The sequence below is a fragment of the Pteronotus mesoamericanus genome, unplaced genomic scaffold (assembly GCF_021234165.1).
Source record: "Pteronotus mesoamericanus isolate MK-2021 breed Mesoamerican mustached bat unplaced genomic scaffold, CSHL_Meso_final contig_78, whole genome shotgun sequence".
NCBI lineage: Eukaryota > Metazoa > Chordata > Mammalia > Chiroptera > Mormoopidae > Pteronotus > Pteronotus mesoamericanus.
In genome coordinates, this window is record NW_026555258.1 from 3,644,216 (window position 1) to 3,665,484 (window position 21,269).

The 21,269-nt window shown below is 54.0% G+C and overlaps 1 protein-coding gene across 7 annotated transcripts in view; it reads left to right on the plus strand.

The window, feature by feature from the left end:
• Nucleotides 1–21,269, plus strand: part of RAPGEF1 (Rap guanine nucleotide exchange factor 1) — a 123,930-nt gene that overhangs the window by 61,297 nt on the left and 41,364 nt on the right. For all 7 annotated transcript variants that reach the window (XM_054584194.1, XM_054584196.1, XM_054584195.1 and 4 more), the window contains 6 exons: nt 3,409–3,587; nt 7,222–7,378; nt 19,136–19,224; nt 19,865–20,017; nt 20,454–20,577; nt 20,984–21,167. In XM_054584194.1, coding sequence (XP_054440169.1) covers nt 3,409–3,587; nt 7,222–7,378; nt 19,136–19,224; nt 19,865–20,017; nt 20,454–20,577; nt 20,984–21,167 — 886 coding nt within the window. The remainder of the gene's footprint in view (nt 1–3,408; nt 3,588–7,221; nt 7,379–19,135; nt 19,225–19,864; nt 20,018–20,453; nt 20,578–20,983; nt 21,168–21,269) is intronic.

Sequence of the window (21,269 nt, forward strand, 5' to 3'; positions counted from 1 at the left end):
AACAGCCGTCACCCCTCGGATGCCGCTGGCAAGCGCGGCCCTGCTGTGTGGACACGCAATTCTTGGGTTCTGCGGTGCCCCCGTCTTTGTTTTTAAGTTCACTAGCAAAATATCTTAAAATCCTAGCTGAAAGTGGAGGAAATAAAGGTTTTAAATCTGAGTCTTCTGTTGGAGAATCATTTTTCCTGCCCCATCTGTTAACAACAGGAGGCTGAAGAATAAGCATGAAATGTTCAGTGTTTGCCAGATTGATCCAAATTCCAGATTGAAGAAGAGCAGTAAAGGAGAAGATCTGGTGTGCACGGCGATGCGTCTGCAGGGCGGTCTGTTAGCAGCCCCTGGGAGCTGAATTTCTTACTCGAGTGCAGGAAGAATGTCCGTTGTCCTCTGACGCTAGTCTGGGCAGCCCAGGGCAAAAGACTCACTAACGTCTGGGCTCTGCAGGTGAACTCTGATAAGAAGCTGTTTCAGTCACTCAGTTCTTGAAATCGCAACCCCCCCCCCCCGCCCCCCGCCAGCTTCATTATTCTAAGAAAGGTCATGGGGGAAGATTGGGTGCTACAGTGTCCTTTTCTTAATGGGAGTTCCAGTAAACTCCAGCGGACTTTGGGCAGTGTTCGGAGACACGTCGGTTGTCACAGCTAGGCAGACGACGCAGGGGCCACTGGCTCTGCCGCGTAGGGGCCTGGCATGCTGGCGGGTACCCTACAGTGCACGGCACCACCCCTCCGCTCCCAAACAATGAAGCGTGCAGCCCGCAGCCAAGAAACCTGCTTGGCAGCGAGGGGCCACGGCGTGACCCTCCCTGAAGGAAGGCTGTTGCCCGGCTTTGGACTGTCGCCCTTTAAGGAGGCCTGCGTCACTGTGCTCTGCCTCAAGTCCCCGGCATGGGACAGTGAGAGTGAGCGTGTCAGGTAGTGCGGGGCACGGGCAGGGCGGCTGCCAGGACAAGCTGCCAGCGCGTGTGAGCTTGGAGGACTCTGTCGGAGAAATCTTACAACAAGCCTGTCCTTTGCAGGCATCATCAATTATTTATTACTTCTTAGCTCTCTTAGAACTTAGAGACTGTTTCCCATATACATTGCCATTTTCCCCCCAAGTTTATGCCCATGACCTTTGCTGTTTAAATACATGGGGAATCACACGCAGGGGGACAGATGTACAGGCCCAGCATCATCTGCAGCCGCCTGGCGGTCTCTCTGCGCCCAGGCCCTGTCCCGGTGAGTCACGAGCTGTCGTCGTTACTCCCCGCCATAACCACGTGCTAGAGCTTTTATTCTCCCTCATGCACAGAGGGTCAGGGCTCTGGCCCAAGCTGTTTCATCAACATCTGTTTTGCCCTTGAATGTTACGAATACTCCCACATGCATTCCCATTCAGTCCCCATGCCCACCTCTTTCCCTCCCCAGGGCAGGACTTGTTCTCCTCCTCGTGCGCACGAGGCACCTGGAGCCCACTGGTCCCCAAGCCCGGTGCCGGCTTCAGATCTCGGCCCGCTCCAACCGCGCTCCCCTCAGGTAGTGCCCAGGTTTGCTGGGCCACAGTGGAGCCTGCTTCCTGCAGCAGGAGGTGCGTCCGCCTCTCAGAGGGCCACGCAGCTTCAGCAAAGCCAAGGCCTCAGGTCCCGCTTCCAGGGCTCTCGCTTCCAGGAAGTACTCGGTCTAGGGTCCCATGGTAAAGTCTGACTGACGCCCGGCTACACTTTGCAGGAAGCCACAGCCAGCAGCTGAAGGGCTCGGGGGATGTGCAGGGCTCGGGGGCCATAGGGTTCTGGGAGGGGGATTTGCTGGAGAGTTAGTGGGGGCTGCCGCCTCTGCTAAACTGTCGCTCCTCAGGTAGGAGCCTGGGGTGGCCTGGCTCTTCGGAGCTCACGTGGTCTCTCTGCAAAGGATGTGAACATTCTCTGTTTGCTCTGAAGGGTCTTGCCCCTTTTGCATGGCTCCCGGTTCCACATTAGCCCCTTTGTCCCCAGCAAACCTGGTGGCACGTTTTCTTAGAACGTGTCCTGCTCGCTCCCACCTTTCATCATCGCTGGCTCCTCACATGGACTGGTATGTGGAGAAGGCCATGTTGTGGTCGCAGCTCTTGGGCCAGCCTGGCCTACCGTGATGTCAGCCACGGTTGACATCCGTAGACACCCTGGTCCCTTCCCACTCTAGCTCCTCCCGGCCCGGGTGGGTGATGGGGAGGCCGAGGGCTCTTGTCTGTGAGACAGAGAAACAGCGCCCAGCCCCTGGGAGCCAGGCTGTCAGTCAGCAAGCCTGTCGGTAGTCCGTAGGGAGAGAACAGCAAAGAGGAGGGGGCGGGGGCCCCTCTCCCCATGAGGAACCCTGTCTTCATGGTCCGTGGAATGCCGTGGGGACGCACCCGTGGAGAGAAATTAAATCAGGCCCTTGACAGTCATCTGACTAAAGGAGCTATTTACTTCTTGATCCCATTTATATATTTTTCTCTTGATATTCCCATAAAATAAATGCCTCCACTATTGAATTTTTTAATTTAGAATGACATTCTCCATCCTTTTAGAAAAGAGCTAGTGTTCAGAATCATAATCAGTTTTCATCCTATATCACTTAGTCACGTGTATATAGAGTATTGTCGAAATCAGTACTCTACGTTTTCCTAGAAATTATCCTCTTGCCCACAGTTGCTTTTGTTTCTCTGTCCCCTGGCCCTCAGAGAGCCCCACAGGGGGCACTTTCCTCACACCCACCACTCCTTGTCGTCATCCGTTCTGCCAGCGTGGATTCTCCGTTCGGGGATGTATCCGTTTCCTAGGTCACCCTCAATCTCCCTTTCCCTGCCAGCCAGCGCGGACCTGGGTCATCGGCATTAGGGCCAGTCTAGAGAAAGGAACCGAAGTGTATGTGCCCCCATGGGCCAGATTCAGGTGCCCGCAGTCCAGGGGGACGGCTTGGGCCTGGGGGTCCACCTCCTGGGAGGGCAGGGCTCTGCGACTCCTTTGAGGCGGCCTTGCCTCACACCATCACTGGGATCTTTGAAAGGCCTGGGTCCCTGATTTTGAGTCACTGGATGGACGCGTACTGTGGACTTCACTGTCAGTTCCCTACGCTTCTACAGCCATCAGCAAATGAGTCCCCGCTGCACCTACATAGCTGAGCGGTGGTGGCTCAGCGTGGCAGAGGAGGAGGCTTGGCCCCTGGGCCTCTGCCCCAGGGAGCCAGCGCAGGCAGAGCGAACAGCCGCCCCCGCCCCGACCCCGCCGTGTCCAGCCTCTGTGTCCTGATTGCAGTCCTTAGAACACTAATCTGGCTTGGCCTCTGCAGCAGGAAGCCTTTTCCATTCGCATCCCTCTCAAGATAGTTTACAGGAAATTTTATTTTATTTTTTCAAAATAGCTCCCTTTAATCTCTCTCCTCCCTCCTTATACTTAACATTTCCTTTCAGAACCTGAGCTGGCTGGAAGAGAAGGAGAAGGAGGTGGTCAGTGCCTTGCGCTACTTTAAGACCATCGTGGACAAAATGGCCATTGACAAGAAGGTGCTGGAGATGCTTCCAGGGTCCGCCAGCAAAGTGCTGGAGGCCATCCTGCCGCTGGTGCAGAGCGACCCTCGCATTCAGCACAGGTGCGCTGCGCCCGGAGCCTCGGCTCTGTCTGGACAGGGCGGGGCGGGGCGGGGCTCGAGGCTCCAGGTTTCTAGGCACAGGGAAGAGGGTCTGGAGGGAAAGGAGCTCTCTCCCCCACGGATGTCACATGATACTCTCCCGAGGCTGAAGCCACTGTCACTCAGGGGACCCCGCACAGAGGAAGCTCTCCGCCACCACCAGGGATGCAGCCATAGCGTGAGGCTGTCGTCCCTTCCTTGCACTGGCTCGTTGGCAGTGTTCACACGGACTTGGACCCGCTGCCCCTAGTGCCCCAGGTTAACCATAGTTTGTGATGCCATTAACCCTGTCAGCACTGAGCCTGTTGGAGACTGCAGCTGCTTAGACAATGGGACAAAAGAGGTAGAGGAGAGCCTCACTAGCTCACAGACCAGTGAGACACTGAACTGTGTCAAGCTGGGGTCTCCCAACAGCGCTGGATTCACAGAGGCCAGGTGGGGTGGAGTCGGCCCCGGCCCCAGGAAGCCTCGGCCCGGCAACACTGTTAGTGCCAGAGTGCGCTCTCTCCGCAGAGGCCGGCCCGCGGCTCGGCCCCGTGCTTGTCGTTCAGGACAGAGAAAAAAGCAGCACTCGATGGAGTCTTAGGTGAAAGGCTGCTGATGCCTGCTGGCTGCGCCACCCCGCCCGTGCCTGTTGAGAAGAAAGGCCTCTATGCCCGCTCCCCGCGCTGATGGTCCAGTGTCCCTGGATCCCTGGGAGGCCGTGCTTTCATGAACCGTGGACAGAACCTGGCAATGAAATGCACGGTTTTCTTTTTTGAGAAAACAAAGCAAACCACGCCTTTATTTCCAAGAAGCCCTCCGCTCTGGGCTGCCCCCTCCGCAGGGAAAACCTCTGAGGAGACCAGTCCCTGCACTGCCCTCTCCAGCGCCCTGTGCGCTGGCCTCCAGGGCCGCGAGACGGGGCCCTGTCTCTCTGCAGAGCCCGTGCCCGCCTTGTAGGTGGGCCCCGCCTGCCCTCCTTCGGGAGTGGGCCTGACGTCATGAAACGCTCTCGCTGCTTCTCATGAGATGCCCCAGGCCATGGGAGGGCCAAAGTCTAGTTGAGAACGTGAACTCCCACTCCCACAGTAAAGTGCTAATTGTGTGGTGCCAGGAGAAGCTCCACTGGAATTTGAAGGAGGGAGGGTTGCAGTGGTCCCATTAAACTGCTGGGGGAGGAGGTCCTGGGGCCAGACCTGAAGGAGGGCGGGGCCCACAGAGCAGAGGGCTGGCAGCCGGGGTGCTCCTGCAGGGCGCGTGGCCGTCCCTGGCTGCAGGGACTGCTCTGGGGCTGCTCAGCAGGGAACCGTGGGAACCGAGACGTGGGTCCCTCCACCCTACCCTGTCCCGGTGCTAAGCCTCTCTGTCGGGTCCAGGACAGCCACGTGGCTACATCCTGTAACTTACAGTGTCGACTCTGTCACCGCGAGGACTGCCGCCTCCTGGAGGGGTGGCCGGCCCTCTGCTGGGGAAATGGCTCTCCAGATGCGCGTGCCCTAGGGAGAGCCAAGCGCATAATGTGGCGATGGTTCGGGGTACTTCTGCCCATGGTTTGGGGAGATTTTATAATTATTTTATAGATGACAGTTTATTTAATGTCTACAGGAGTTCCCTAGAGGGAGTAAGAGAAACGCCTGGCTGTGGCCACAAGGAACAACAACTTGCTTTTTTCTGGTTGTCCTTTGTCTGTTACCATTTAAGAGATTTCCTCCTGAAATTATTCCAGAGAATCAGTATTTTTATTGATCTCGCCGAGATGATGGAAGGTGCTCCCTCAAGCATTTCCCTTACATTCCCCCACCACCTCAGTCCTCGCCGTGCAGCTTGCCAGCTGGGGAGGAGTTTCCTGCCCTCTGGCAGGGCCTCTGCAGGGGCCGGCTCTCCCTCTGCCACTCGGTTCCCTGACGACGGGGACCAGCCTTTGAACAGGCTGTGGGGTGCGAGCGGAAGATGGAGGGTCCCCTGCATGGCGGGGCGCCCGAGGCCTTAAGGGGACGTGCCTGCCTGCAGTGGAGAGCACTCTGCTCCATGCCAGCAGCAGGCCAGCAGCTGGTCCCCGGGTGGCGCTTCCCGCCCTGCTATCAGCCCTTCACGCAGAGGCGCGGCCGCTTCCCGGGAGCCGTGTGGCGGTGGGCGCGACTGCCCGTCTTCAGGCGCTTTCCGGGAAAGGGGACCATTCCAGAGGGACGGAAATTAAGTGTCATATTGCGCTGTCCCTCCCCGCTTTCATCTGTGTCCTTCCAGTCTTTACGGAGCACTTAGTGCCCTGGTGGCCTCCTCAGGGCACGGAGGTGGGAGGCAGCGCCCCCGTATAGGGCCTCCCCTGGCCTGCCCCGCCAGAGGGGGTAGGGCTGCGAGAAGTGCCTTCCCCCGGGGTGACGTCAAGGGAGGCCCGTCCAGGAAAGGCTGCAGGTTTTGTTTTGCCCTCTCGGTCCCTTTTCCTAAGGGAGTTGGTCCAACACCAAATACTTCCCACTCACTCATGTTACCCTCCGAAGCAGCCAAGCCCTGCTGTTCCCGGGCTCCTTTGTGCACGTCTTGCTTCTAATGAGCCCAGGGAGTCTGCTGCGTTCCGCCTGGCTCCCCTTGCCTGTCGGGACGTGTGCGGCGTGGGAGGGCTGGCGGCGTGGAAATTTAGACCTGGAAAAATACTCCCCCTTACCTGATTCGGAAAAGCTGCGCCTCAGAGCGCTATTTGGTTCCGGGCTGTGTTTCTAGAACCTGTTTTAACCATGTCTGACAATATTTTTTTCCCCTGAAAATTATATTTTTAGCTCCTAAATGTCTACCTTATTTTTTATGTCTTTTTAAAAAAATTTTCTGAGTAGAGGAAGGGGCAGGCCACAGATTTTCTATATTTTTGTTCTTCTATTATGATATGTAATATTTAAAGTGGAAATATATTCCTTTCCATAACTCTTAGAGGAAATTATCTTCAGTTACTTAAAACGTCATGGAAGATACAGAAGTTCTTTAGTTTGGCCGCCATTCTGCAGTTGTCGAGGCAGCAGAAGTCCTGGGGCTTCGGATCTGTGTGTGGCGGCCTCACCTCAGACTGGTCTTTTGTGAAATACCCTGCGTCAGCGAGTCCCTCTGGTGCCTCAGCCATAGCTGTGGTGCAGAGAGTTTCTAGTAAATGACCGATCTCTTCGGACTCACGTGTACGGGCTGTTTCTTAAAGGATCCTGCCCGTTCAGACCCACAACCCTGTGGGTTCCTTGTGACACATCCGGCCTGAGTTTTAGTCTAATTCTAAACTGGGTGCTTTGACCCAGTCCAAGGGTCGGCACCTCGGAGGAGGGGAAGCTGGGGGGCACTCCTCCAGGGCCATGGGCACCATCGCGGGGGGGATGTGCAGTCTGAAAAAGTGTGTTCATGTCCACGATGCAGTTTTTATATGTTATAGTTGGGGGATGAAAAACTACATACGACAGACTAGACTTATCGCACTCCCGAAATTTTCAGCGGATGGAAGGAGGCAGGTTCTGGGAGGAGAAGTTTGCTCATCAGAGGGAAGTGTGGCTTGTACTCTGGGAAGCGGGTTCCATGCCAAGCGGGCATCTTCCTGTGATCTCACGCTTCCGATCTTTGTTGAACCCTCTCTTCCCTCCAGCTCGGCGCTCTCGTCCTGCTACAGCCGAGTATACCAGAGTCTCGCCAACCTCATTCGCTGGTCTGACCAGGTGATGCTGGAAGGTGTGAACTCCGAAGATAAAGAGATGGTGACAACGGTGAAGGGGGTCATCAAGGCTGTGCTGGACGGAGTGAAGGTATGGCGGGTCCCGGACTTAGAGCTGCCTCCCTGCTGGGTGTTCATCACAGAGCTTGTCCCTAAACCCGATACGTGACAATGGATGTCTCCCGGCGTCCCTGGTGTGGGTATGCTCTCTCCGGTGGCCGTTTCATTCTCTCTGGCACCAGTGGCTGCTGCGGTGACACAGGCCTTTGGAGCGCTCATCACGATGGTCGGAAAGCTGCCCAAGCAACTGGCCTCCCCAAGCGCTGCGTTAGGTCTTCACAAGTCCTTACGTTGAAGCCCTGGCTGCGCGCTCCTGCGAGCCGGACGAGGTGCCGCAGAGGTGCTTTTGTGCCATCAGTGGAACTCCCTGCCTGTCAGCTGCTGCCTTTTCATGTTCTGAAAAGTTCTGGGACCCGTGATAGAAAAGCAGGATTGAGATGAGTAAGAGGTGAAACTGCCTGGATTTGAAGTCCATGATGTGGTCTGAAGCCAGGAAGGCCATGCAGGACATCATGAATCCTAGTCAAGGCAGGAAGCAGAGGCCATAGGGGGTCTGGAATTACTGAGGAAGTAAGTCCTGGGTGCGGAGCAAGGCGGAACGGAGGGGAGGGCCTCCAGGTCCGGACGAGGGCTGTGGGCCGTGGGGACTGGAGGTCCCGCTGTTCTGCGAGGCTGTGTAATACAGTAGAAAGAGGGCCAGCCCTGGGGCCCAACTAGGTTTGAGCCCCAAGTTCACCACTTACTAGTCGGTGACCTTGAGCAATTTACTCAGTGACTGATACCTGGTTACCTTTCCCACGAACTGGGGGTGAATGGCACCACGCGTCACAGTGCCATGGGAGGGGCTGAGTTAGCAATGCATGCAGAGCTCTAGAACGTTGCCTGTCACACGTGAGGTACTCAGAACGCAGCTGCTGTCTGTTGTTAGTTACGTGGCGTGCGACGTATGCCTGGACAGAAGCATCTCTCGGCTTGAAAAGAAGCTGCATCCTCCTCCTTTCTAGGCCCTTCGATCCAAAGTAGTAGCCAAGGCCCTCACTTAGGTCAGAAGCCGTTTCTCCCCCACCCTGCCGCGCCGCCAGATTTCTGACAGCTGCCTCTTGGGTGCACGCTCGCCATGCGCTCTGGAGAGCAGCGTGAGGGCCCGCAGAGGGTAAGGATCCAGAGGGAAGGCTGAGAAGCACTGGTTAACACTGAATTGCTCCAGCACGAACGGGGCTAGAGCCCCCCTCCAGCGCCGCGCAGGGCCACTGCGTCTGCTGGGGACGCGATGGAGTTCACCTAGAGGGAGGCTCAACTGGACAACATCAGAGTTTCTTCCGAGGGCTCCCAGGTTCTCTTCACCTCCCAGAAGTACAAGGCGCGGCATGATCTGCCTGGCCAGTGAAGCGTAAGGGCGCGCCCGGGGCGGCTGCTGCGTAGGACCCTAGGTCACGTTCCAGACCCCGGAGCGCAGTCCCACGCCTCATCCCGATCGGACTCCCCAGCAGCCTTTTGAAGTCAGTGAGTGAGACGCACCCTGGGCTGCACTTCCTCGGCGGAGTCTGCAGTTCTGGCTGACACACCCGTGTGCTTCCCGCCCAAACTTTTGGAAGTGCTGTTACTGAGAAAGGGTTATTTTTCAGGTGAGATTGTTAAGGTTTCCTTCTACCAAATTCATCATGATGAGATCCAAGCAAGGGAGAATATCCCAACAGAGAGTTTCACTGTGACCTTCCCAAGTAGCGTCTCCCTTGTCGAATCAGTCAAACACCAGTGTACTGGTTGATGGAGAAATGTCTCTGATTTTTCATGTTGACCAGGATAAGCGATAGAGAGGGGAACCTATAGATTATGACTCTTTCAGTGTCTGAAAGCAAGGAACTTTCCCATGATTGTTTTAAAATATGTTAGCCAGAACTGAGATTCTCTAGGTGAGGTGCTCTGTAAGTTCAGTTTTGTTTCATTTACCCAAGAAGCATTTATCAAGAACCCCCTGTGTGCTGGGCAATGCGGTGGAATTGGGAATGGGGTGATAAGCAAAAGGCACAGTCCCGACCGCATGGCACTTTCGATCGAAAGGGGGAAATGACGACAGACACGTGTGGGTATGTAATTACACAGGACTGGTGCTGTAAAGAAGAAGCACCCTGGGGTGCTACCGGGGTGTGCCAGGGAGCCTCCTCTTCCGGGGCGTCAGAGACCCCTCCCCCAGGAAGAGACAGACAGGCTAGAAGCCTGAAACATGAGCAGGAATTGGCCTGTGTTACTGAAGCCTTTCGTAGTTCGAGTCGGTAAAGGCAGCGGGGCCTTCGAGACTGTAGTGCCGGCGTCTGTTGCCAAGGTCTAACAGTAACAGAGCCATTTATTGCCCACCCGGTGTTTGTAATGACGCTCCAAAGTAGGCGTGACTTCCCCCTCACAGTGTGGGAGTGAGACTCCGACAGACCGGTGGCAGGGTCGGGACCCCCACTGGGGCCTGCGGGGTCCGGGGCTGCGCCCACCGTCACCCCAGCCCCTCCCCCAAGGAGGCAGGGTCATGGTCAGCCTGAGGGCCTCCGGGGCGCCCACCTCCAGGTCAGCTGGCCACCGGCCTCTCTCTCGGTCCCCTTCAGGCTTAGGGCACCTCATAAGCCCGTGTCCTAATTACATGACGGCCTCAGTCAGCTGGGAGGGGCGGGACCGTGCGAAATCAAGTCTATCCGTGAGGATGTGGTCATCCACCAAGAGGAGGAATGCTAGCGCGTTCCTTTAAACTGACTCAGCGCCTTTCAAGTAACACATTCAGTTGTTAAATGGAATTTTTTTTGACGAAGGGCTGAAGTGTTTTAAAAACAGGGTTACTTTGTTTTTGTCCCCTAACGGGTAGTCTCATTTATTATTCACCTCCCCCATGTCACTCGTTGGCTCTGTAACTTTGGGCAAGCTACTTCTCTGAGTTTCAAGTAAGTTTTTAAATACTTACCCCGACGACTTGAAGAAAGATTAACTAAGATAATGTATACAAACCCTGCTAAGTGCTAGGTGCCCGTCAACGGTGGGTAAGTACTGCTAGTTGTAGAAATGTCCGTTTCTGGAGCTGCTCGCAGTTACCCGCTTCTCAGCACTGGGCCCTCCTCTCCTTCCCACGTCCTGCCGCAATCTCAGGTCAAAAGGCAAGCCCCCGCCCGGAGCGGAGGTCCCCAGGCAGCGCTCTCCGGGACACCCTGAGGCGCGAACTCTTCCAGGAAGGGGCTGAAAGGTCTTCACTCCCCATTTCTCGAGGAGCCTCCTCCCACCCCGCCCAGGACCTGGCTGCTGGGGGACCGAGCTCCTCGATGTCAGGCAGAGACCCTGGTTCGTCCCTTCAGACCAGCACCCCAGGTCCTGCTCGCTCCATTTAAACTTCTGCTTTTCTCCTTGCTGCTCTCAGATGTGCACCTTCACACGCGTGCCCCCAGGCTCTCTGCTCGCTCCCCGCACAGGCCTTCTAGGGATCCTCTGGCTGGAGCCCCTCCCCTAGCTGCCTGAGCCCCACCCCTTTCACATGCACATTCTTAAAAATTATTTTGTAAAGCCCCACACCTAGGGCAGAATTTTGGATTACCTGCAGTTCTGTCACGGCCCGAAATTGGGCTTGTGTCCCAGATTGACTTTGTACAACAGGACTATTTATTTTGAAAGAATGTTCTCCTGACTCTATCAGTCTTGACTGCAAGAAAATTGAAAATAGACTGGCTTTTAGAAGATAGAACTTTATTTCTCTCTCACATATAAGAAGCCCAGAGATAGGCTGTTGTAGCTAATATGATGACAGTTTCACAAAATAGTCTGGGCGTTCTTGTCCTATTGCTTTCCTGCGTCCTTGGCACATAGACTTCACCTCAGGGTCTGAAACGGCTGCTGTCTCTCCCTCCGTCCACTGGGACCACACTCCAGCCAGCGAGGAGACTGAGCGAGGAGCTGCGCCGTCTCCGTCTAAGGGGCCTCCTCGGAGGCCTCGCAGCGCTTTCTCTTACATTTTATTGGCCAGGACCTAGACACAGGCCCAGCCAAAATTTCACTCATAAGGAGGAACACATTGTGGGGCACCTAGCTGCCTGCCACACTGGTATTTCAAACCAGCCATCTCTTTTCATTCCTCATTCAGCCTGTTTTTAAATTTTGGGGGGAAAATTTCAACACTTGCCAAAAAAGAGAATTATTACATAACGAAGCCCCATCACATCGCTCCCGCAGTTGTCCAGCCGCGGCCGGCGTCGTGTCTCCTGTTCCTCCACCTGCTCCCCTGGCGTCTGCAGAAGTGAAGCCCAGACATCACACTCTGTCCCTGTAAATAACACGTGTCTTTGAACAAGACACACTTTCTGTAAGGGACCAGATAGTAAGTGATTTAGGCTTCTCAGGCTACATGCAGCCTCAGTTGCGTCTTGATTTTGTTTTTTAAATTTTTTTTTTAAACCTTTTTTTAAAAGATTTTATTTATTTATTTTTAGACAGATGGGAAGGGCGGGAGAAAGAGAAGGAGAGAAACATCAATGTGTGGTTGCCTCTCGCGCACCCCCTGCTGGGGACCCGGCTGCAACCCAGACATATGCCCCAACTGGGAATTGACCCAGAGACCCTTTGGTTTGCAAGCCGGCACTCAGTCCACCAAAGCATGCCAGCCCAGCCCGGGCTAAACTGTAGTTTTCTTTAATAAAGCATTCTTACCTTGAGGGCCTTACAAAAAGCAAGCCCTTGGCTGGGTTTGGCCTGCAGGATGTAGTTTGCTGCTTTTAAGCAGTTCAATTCAGGGTCCAAAAGAAATCCATGCACTGAAGTCCATTAGTATATATCTTCAGTTTCTCATCCTCTGTGTTTTTCTTCTTGCAACTTATTTGTGTTTTTAGGAAGGGTTATCGCTCCTAAAAATCTCCCACTTTCTGGATTTCGCTGTGATTGCGCCCACGCAGTGTTGCTGAGCATGGTCCTCTGTCCCTTGAGCTCCCTGCAACACTGGAGGCTGGGTGGGACTCGGGGTCTTAGACGGCCGCTCCCCCTGCGAAGCCCTGCGCTCCCGCCCCAGGCAGGTCCTCCTTTGGATGTTATTCGCTGTGGGTGGTGATCGCCTCACCCATCAGTTCATAGGGGTGCACACCAATCACATCCTTATTTTTTCTGTCACTCTCTCTGCCTTGCTGAGCAGAATATATATCAGAGAGACACTTCCCCTTGTCAGCTTATGGTTATCCTGAGTTACAGTTCTCAGGAAAGTCAGGATCAATGATTAATTCTTTCCTTTATTTACCAGATACCAAAATAAGGAGTGTTTCCTAGCATCCTCTGACGTCACCATGGAATTGAGGTTTTCTGTTTGTTGTTGTTGTTTTAATTTTGGCCCTGACTGGTGTGGCTTAGTGAATTGGGCATCGGCCCACAGATCATTGTCCCACAAATCAAAAGGTTGCCGGGTTCAATGCCCAGTGAGGGCACTTGCCTGGGTTTCAGCTTTGATCCCTGGTTGGGGGCAGGCAAGAGGCAAATGACCGATGTTTCTCTCCCTCCCTTTCTCTCTCCCTTCTACTCTCTCTAAAAATAAATAAAATCTTTTAAAAAGTATATCATTTTTGAACTCATAAATTCAAGTATGCTTGAGATGGCCCCGTTCATTGCCATTAGTAATCTTAGTGATGCCCAGGCCCCGTCTTTGGCCGGTGAAAGCTTCGCAGTGTTCCTTGAGTTCATTTTGAGGTGACCCTGGAACGCTTTGATTGTTTTGTCACTTTTTGGTATGAAAAAATGGTCTAGGCTTCATCTTGCACTTATTTATTTATCGATTTAGGTATCAGCTTTATTGAGATATAATTCCCATACCATACAAGTCACCCATTTAAAATGTGCAACTCAATGGTTTTTAGTGTATTCAGAGTTGTGCAACCGTCACCACAATTTTAGGACATTTTTGCCACTTCAGAAAGCAACCCCAAGCCCTCTTCCATGTCCTCCTACTCACCCAGCCCCAGGTGGCCACTCACTGCTTTCTGTCTCGATATATTTGCCTGTTCTGGACATTGCCCATAAATGCAGTCATATACTGTGTGGCCTTGTGTGACTGGCTCCTGCCACTTAGCAGCATGTTTTCAAAGCTCATCCATGTTGTAGCGTGTATCAGAACCTCATTTCTTTTTATTGGCGAATAAAATTCCATTGTGCGGCCATACCGCATATTATTTCTTCATGGACATTTGGGTCGTTTCCACATTCTGGCACTTATGAGCAAGGCTGCTGTAAACATTTGCATACAAGCTTTTGTGTGGATGTACGTTTTCACTTCTCTTGGGTACACACCTAGGAGCGCCGTTGCCAGGTCACAGAATGGCTGTGTTTGATCTTGTGACAAACATCCAGACCACTTTCCAGAGTGGCTGTGCCATTTTACGTCCCCACCAGCAGTGTGTGAAGGCTCAGCCTCCCCACCTCCTCGCCAACACCTGTTGTTACCATTTTGGTTCTAGCCACCCTACTGGGGTGGAATGGCATCTCATGGCGGCTTCGATTCTCATGACTTATCATGCTGAGCATCTTTTCATGTGCTTATTGGCCATTTGTGTTATCCTCGGAGAACTCACTGTCTGTTCAGACCCTTTGTCCATTTTAATTGGGTTATTTATCTTTTCACTATTGAGTTGTAAGTCATCTTGTACATTTCTTACCACCCTCGTGGAATCAGACATTCCATTAACGAGCCCTGGTTTGTTTGTTTGTTTTTTAATTGGCAAATGGTGTTTCAAGGCAGCACCCTGAGGGCTTAAGATTCCTAATTGCTGCAGATCAGTCCCTTGTTTAGTTTCTTCAAAACAAAACGCACCTTGAGTTTACAGGACCTCCGATTCACATTCAGGACTATCCGGGCTTTACCTAACCTTGTCAAACTTGTATCTTACTTTTCTTCCCCTCCAAACTGAAAATCTCAGTTTTCAATAATATCAACATAATGAATGGCTCATTTGCTTTTTCCCACGGGACAGGCACAACTGTCTCAGAATAACAGCACCAGCTACTGCCTCTAATATGATTATTTTAAAATTATGAAAGATGTTTTAAAATTGGTTTTGATCTTCAGGTTATCTATCATTTTGTGTCATTTCAAATAGTTCTTCGTGTGGCTGCGAGGTTAGGTTCCTTTACTCATCTGTCTTTGAGTGATTACCATATGCAGCAGATGAAGAATCCCACTGCTATGAAGAGGAAGGGAAGAGAGGGAAGGAAGGGAAATGAAAGAGCTGGTTATTCGTAGACGTTTTCCTCTAGCAGTTGTGGGATACGTTTCTGGACGTCAAAAAAACCATCTCACCTGTACATCAGCTTCGTACATTTAGGGTTTGGGGATGTTTTTGTTGTTTTGGGGTTTTTTTTTTTTTGAAATACTAGCATGACTTAAAGTAAGGCATCTCTCTTTCCTTTTCCGAGCAGTTCACTAGGTATTTTTTCTAGTAAATTCACTAACGTGAAGACTCGGCCAAGCACCGCCCTCTTTTCATTGTCAAGGGCATTGGAGTGTAGAGGTCCTCCCAGTCCCAGCCAGAGCTGGGGCAGCATACCTCCCGGTGGAGCGCAGCTCCCAGTGGAGCGCACCTGTGCGAGCTCATCCTGGCCACTCTGCCTCGTTGCAGAGCTTGACCAGTCGCCCGATTGTCTGCAAGCTTCTCTAGCAAAGCATTTATTGTTCGAGGTGCAGCATCTTGCCCCAGCGACGTGGTTTCATTATTCTGGACACAAAGGTGCCCAGTTTTTCAGTGTGCCCCCTGCCCAGCTCAGCTTTTCTGTAGGTTCCTTGGGCACCCCACTCGGGGGCCGCATTGGAAGTCTCCCCAGCTGCCTCGTGACTGGGCATGCACCCCTGGGAGCCGCCCGGCCGTCCCCACCCTTGCCTGCCAGCCCCCTGCCGCCTCTTACTGTGCATGAGAAAGAAGACCCTTCTGCTCTGTTGCTCTCTCTCACCCACTTTGGCTGTGGGCAGGGAACGGTCCTCTTTGTCACCATAAAAGTCGCACTGGGGCCGGCCAGCCCCGTGACTGCATCACACCACCTCAGTTACGGGGGCTCCGCGCGCCTGGCAGTCGGCGCCCTGAGGGAGGTGCTCGTCTCAGGGCGGCTGCCCAGTCTGGGCGCTGTGTCGCGGTCATCGGCACGTGTCTCCCTGGGCCCGGGTCCCTGCCCCCCGGAGGGTCACAGGCCCAGGAAGCGAGGCATGGGCACTGACGGGCGTGAGCACAGGTGGCAGGCCTCGGGCTGCGGGGCGGCACGCTTCCCACAGTGGTGCTCAGGCCTTCCGTGCGGCCCGGGGGACCTCAGCCCTGCTGCGGCGTCCCTGAGGACCTGCGTGGCGGCGGGGCAGCGAGTCCGCTGGTGCCCGTGCTGCCTGCAGCCAGGCAGGACTGCCTCGCTGCCGAGGAGAAGGCGGGTGCGACTGCATCTCGCTCAGTGGGCGCCTGAGCTGTACTTCCAGGTGGCGAAGGTCACTCAAAGTGGAAGCATCTCCAGGGTCATTTTCAATAGGAATAGACTGAATGCAGAAATAAAGTATTGCGTACTTAGAAAGGTGCTTTTCCAAATACCTTTTGGCTTTGAAAACTCTATTTCAGTGAACTGACAGTTGTCCCACCTGTGACGGTCGCCGGCTCTGGACACACAGTGCAGTGCCATCTCTGTCCTTCCTCAGCAGCGCCTCTCGGGGACTAGAAAGAGTTTTGTTGCACTCAGGGACCTGCCTTCAGCGAGAGGAGCCGGGCTCCGGCCAGGCTGCAGATGGGAGCCTGAATGAGTACAGGGCGTTGGCACGGTGGCCTCACCAGGGCGCCTTCCACGGTTCTCCTGTCTGTGGCGGCAAAGGCCACTTGAGACCAGAGGCCTCTGGCTGGGCTCCTCGGCCAGAAGCCTGGTGGCGAACACAGAAAGCCTCCCCGCTTCACTCGGCTCCCACCCAGGCTGGTGGACCGGCGGTGCGCGGCGTGGCTGCCCTCATGACACCATCCCAGGGCGCGGGTGCGCCCCGGCATGTGTGCGCCCGTCAGTCCACACGGCTTCTGCCGTCGTTTATTAGTTGAGTTCGCCCAGCTGCTTCTCGAGAAAGATGATGTTCTAATTATAATTACTCATGATTCAGTGAAGAATTAGTGGAATTTTTTCCTACGTCAGCAGCTGTAAGTATTCAGGCTTCTGTCTGTCCCCTTTGCCCTGTACACAAAACGTGCACATGGGCGTGGAGTGGGCGAGGCCCTGCGGCCTGGCCTCAGACACCTGGCTCGGCGGTGCGCTTCTGTGAGCCCCGTGACAAGCTGCTTTCCTTCCTCCTCCAGGCCCTCGTGTGGCTTGCTGGCTGCTGTAATTACGTAGTCTCGCATCTCTCCGTCTTGCCTGTAATCCCCAGCAAGAGAGCTGTTCCTTACATACTTGTGATACCAGGAAAATACTAATCTTTTTTTTCCAGCACTTGATTTGTGGAAATCTCAGTTCTCTACATTTCTCTGGAAACAGGCATCGCTGTTAGAGCAGGTGGCACTGACTCTCGTGACGTGGGGTCCACCTTTGTGTGTTAGTTTTTTATTTTTTTAAGGACTTTATTTATGTTTAGAGAGAGAGGAAGGGAGGGAGAAAGAGGAAACATCCATGTGTAGTTGCTTGTGCGCCCCCTATTGGGGACCTGGCCTGCAATCCAGCATGTGCCCTGACTGGGAATCAAACCAGCAACCCTTTGCTTTGCAGTCCAGCTCTCAGTCCACTGAGCCACCCAGCCAGGCCTTAGTTTTTTGTTTTTTTTTTAATTAGTATTCCAGAAGTAATACATGTTCATTGTAGAAAGTTTAGAAAGAGCAGAGAAACACAAACAAGAAAACGGGGAGTGTTTCATAGCTGTATTTTTTTTCCCTACATGTTCTCTTGGTTTGATTTGGTTTGCAAAATATGCTATATGTACACCAGCGTGTACCCCGGCTGTTTCTCCACCCAGCGCTGACTGTGTCTTTCCATGCTGTCATGCGTTCTGGTCACGGGTTGGTTTTTAATGGCAATATAACGGTCCATTGTTTGGTTCTATCATGATTTATATAATCAGCACCTAGTATTGAATATTTAATTATGGACTGTGGAGCAGTCTAAATTCATCTGTTACATAGGACACTGTGATGACTATTGTTTCTGGTTTAATTTTTGCACATCCAGGACATCTTTCTTGCGTGAAATTGTTACAGAAAGAATGCAGATACTGTTTGATATATACTGACAAGTCATCCTTTAGAAAGGCTGTCCAAAGCACTGCTCCCATCTGCCGTGTCTGGAAGTTTCTGTTTTAGTATCTTCAAGGTTGGAGGCTCTTTAATGATTTTTGACCATGGGTGTTTGCTTTTGGGAACTTCTTTGGCGTTTCTCTTTTTTTGGTTTTGGTGTTCTTGAAAGAACCCTGGCTCTGGGAAGAACGTTAACTCTCTGCCTTACCATACCCACCGTGATTCCTGGGTGCGGCGTTTAGAGTTTGGAGAGGCCTCGTGTCCCATTTAGGGACACGTCACTGTGTTGTCCGCTCGCCTCCATCACTGCCTCCTCTGTAGCCTCTGAGCCAGATGTTGGGGCCGAGGGCCTGAACACGCCTGCAGCGCCGGCGGGTCCGGCCGAGATGGCCCTCCGCTGGGGAGCGAGTGCAGCAGCTGGGTCTGCCGTGTGCTGGGACACGACTCGGGGGCAAGAAGGCATGCGCTCCTCGTGCATACAGACTACGTGCTGTGCCGAGCAAGAGAAGACGGGCTGGAGGCGGGAGGGCCGTGGCTGCGGGGCCGGGCGGGCTGTGGAAAACAAGCGGAGCTGTGCCGGGGGCAGCCGCCCCCAAGGCGATGAGAAGTCCCGGCACCCGTCGGGGGCACAGCTCCGTGAACAGACTGAAAACCACTGAGCTGTGCGCGCTCAAGGGCTGGCTGTGTGGCATGCGCATTAGACATCCGTAAGCTGTTCAGAAAAAGGAAAGGGACACAGCAAAGTACATGCTGTGTGGCTCCAGTTATCAGGCTCTCGGCAAAAGTGGTGTAGGAAGTAAAAGTTAGAAAAGTGGTTGGATTCGGGAGGATTGACTGTGGAGGCTGGTGGAAACGTTCTCTGTTTTCTGAGTTGTTCTTACCGGGTATATGCGATCGTCAGGACTCATCGAGCACGGGGAAGATGCGTTCTACTTGGAAACAGACAGACCCTGATGTCCTCTCCTCCCCCTTGTCCTCCTCCTTTTCTATTTTAAAAAGTATTTTGTAAAAGTCATTTCTCTGCTTTGTAGTATGCCCTTAACTTTCTGTCCATTGACAAAAATTCCAACCAGTCATCTGAGGATTCCGGCACGGCTGTTCCCAAGTCGCTTTGGGAAACCACCTTCCCAAAGCCAGAGGTTTGGTCCTCAGTAGGCACTGTCCCGCACACTCTAGAACAGCTTTAGAGAACTAGAGTAGCTCTCCCCCCACACATGACTGGGAATCTGTTCTGCCAGGGGAATTTCATTTGGGTGATGAACTTAGTCATTGTGAGACCGTGGGGCTTGTCATTTCCCCCTTCCAAGAGGAAGTACCTTGATACATGTGAAACTTCTTGACACGCTATGAAGATATTTTTGCAGGGCAGGGGACATTTTGGGAAGTTGTGCAGGCTACTACCTAGGTCGAATGCTACTCAGGTTTGTGGCGAGCGGGGACTCTGTGGGCACAATGACAGTGCTTGGCAGTGGAGGGCAGACTGCTGACCCACCTCGCTGTGCAGACTCAGTGGTGAGGAGTGGCCCTCATGCCTCACTGCTTTTCTCCTTTGTGGGGTGCAGGAGCTGGTCAGGCTCACCATTGAGAAGCAGGGGCACCCATCTCCAACGAGCCCAGTGAAACCCAGCTCCCCAGCCTGCAAACCTGACGGGTAAGTGCTGACCGAGCCCTCCAGGCGCTGGGGTCACGTTGGGTCTACACTCAGGGGGTGCCAGGCCGGCAGCGCACATCAGGCCGGCTGTTTGAGGCCCACATGCCTTTTCCGTCATGTTCTGGGATGTGCCTGGATTGCCTTCACATGTGTACAGCTCACACGTGCCTTGAAGTATTTCCTGGTCTCAAGGTTAATAGCGTGACTCTCTGAGGCTAGAGTGTGAGGGCCTGGTGGTGCACACCTTGCTCTAAGCAGCTCCCTTTCCACACTGGAAAGAAAGAGCTTTGAAGGTTGGGTTTTGGGGATTTGGCTTGAGAGCATTTGGCTTCATCAACTACAAGCCCCTAGTCCAAATAGAAAACAGACTCGGAGCATGCTGGGCAGCCTTTAGCTGGCCTAGTTGAAGGGGTCCCTGTACAGAGGAGGAAACAATGCAGAGTCCGGGGGCGTGGCCAGGCCCCTGCTGCTTGCTGGTGAGGGAGCCACACTTGAAAGCCCCCTCTGCATGCAGTGTCCAGGGCTCTGTGCCCAGGCGCCCCGCACCTAGTCATTCTCCTCCCCGGTCACATCCAGACCCACCTCGGACCAGCCTGTGCCCTGGGACCTTCTGTAACCCTAGGTTCTTTGCCATTCTCAGCCAGTCTGAGCTCCCCCTGACAGATCGAGAGGTGGAGATTCTGAACAAGACAACCAGCATGTCACAGTCAACCGAGCTGCTTCTCGACTCTACTGATGAAGAGGTGGCGCCCCCCAAACCCCCCTTACCTGGCATTCGGGTGGTTGATAACAGGTAATTTTCTATTTTTCCAGTACCCTCCTCTATTTATGACATAAGCTGATGAATGGGTGGGTAGAATGAGCCAAAAGGGACTTGGAGCCCAGTCCCTTGCTTCTTAGAAGCTTTGACAGCTTGACCTTCCTCGGGTGGGGCCCCTCTGGAAGACGCCGGGGCCCGGCCCCCACTCCTGGAGCTCCCAGCGCTCGCCTTGCACCCCGAGCCGAGCGAGAAGTGGTCCAGTGCGTTGTGGAAGGAGAAGAAAGGGTTTTTCTGATTGTAGTTTTTTGGCTTATCTCACAGGGTGACTTTGGCAGGAGAGTGGGGCGGGAGTGGACGGTGCGGGAAGCAGGTGCAAAGCGGCGAAGAGCGAGTGACTCTGTGCCCGCCTGTCTGTCTAAAGCGTTCTGTCCGGGTTGCTTGGGTTGATGGGTTTCTTGGTCTGCTTCAGCCCTCCGCCAGCCCTGCCCCCGAAGAAAAGACAGTCGGCCCCGTCCCCGACCCGTGTGGCCGTCGTGGCCCCCATGAGCCGAGCCACCAGCGGCTCCAGTTTGCCTGTTGGAATTAATAGGCAGGTAATGCAGCCCCATCAGGAAAACCGAGGGAGGCTCTGGGTCTGGGCATGTGACTCCTTCAGTCCCTTGCGTTAGTCGCCACACAGGATCTCTTAGTCCCCACGGAGGGGTGGGGACAGGGGTGGGAGGCTGGAGCCCAGGCAGGGCCGCTCCTGAGGACATCCGAGCTGAGCGCCAGGGCCCCCCAACTCCCGCCACACACCCCAGCATTCCTGCAGCCTTCCGTCTGGAAGCCACGGACGAGGTGTGTGAGTGCTGACATCAAAGGCGGGCGCCTCCCAGCCAGTGTCCGCGCGCCAGCGGCGGTGTTTTCTTCTCTAAGTAGACATTCCAACTCCCTCCTGCCACCCCGACTCTGTCGCCCTTTCTCAGAAGTGACTCGGGTTGTTTTTGTTTTTCACACGAGGACTTCGATGGGGACTGTTATGCCCAGAGGCGCCTGTCAGGAGGCAGCCACTCCTACGGAGGGGAGTCGCCCCGCCTGTCCCCTTGTAGCAGCATCGGCAAGCTCAGCAGGTCAGACGAGCAGCTGTCCTCTCTGGACAGGGACAGCGGGCAGTGTTCCCGGAACACAAGCTGTGAAACACTAGGTGAGCTGCAGGCGTCTTCGTCACCACTCCTGTCTCATCACTCGGTGGCTTCTTCGGGATCACACAGTGAAGTCAGTCCTTAGCTGTGTGACCTTGGCCAAG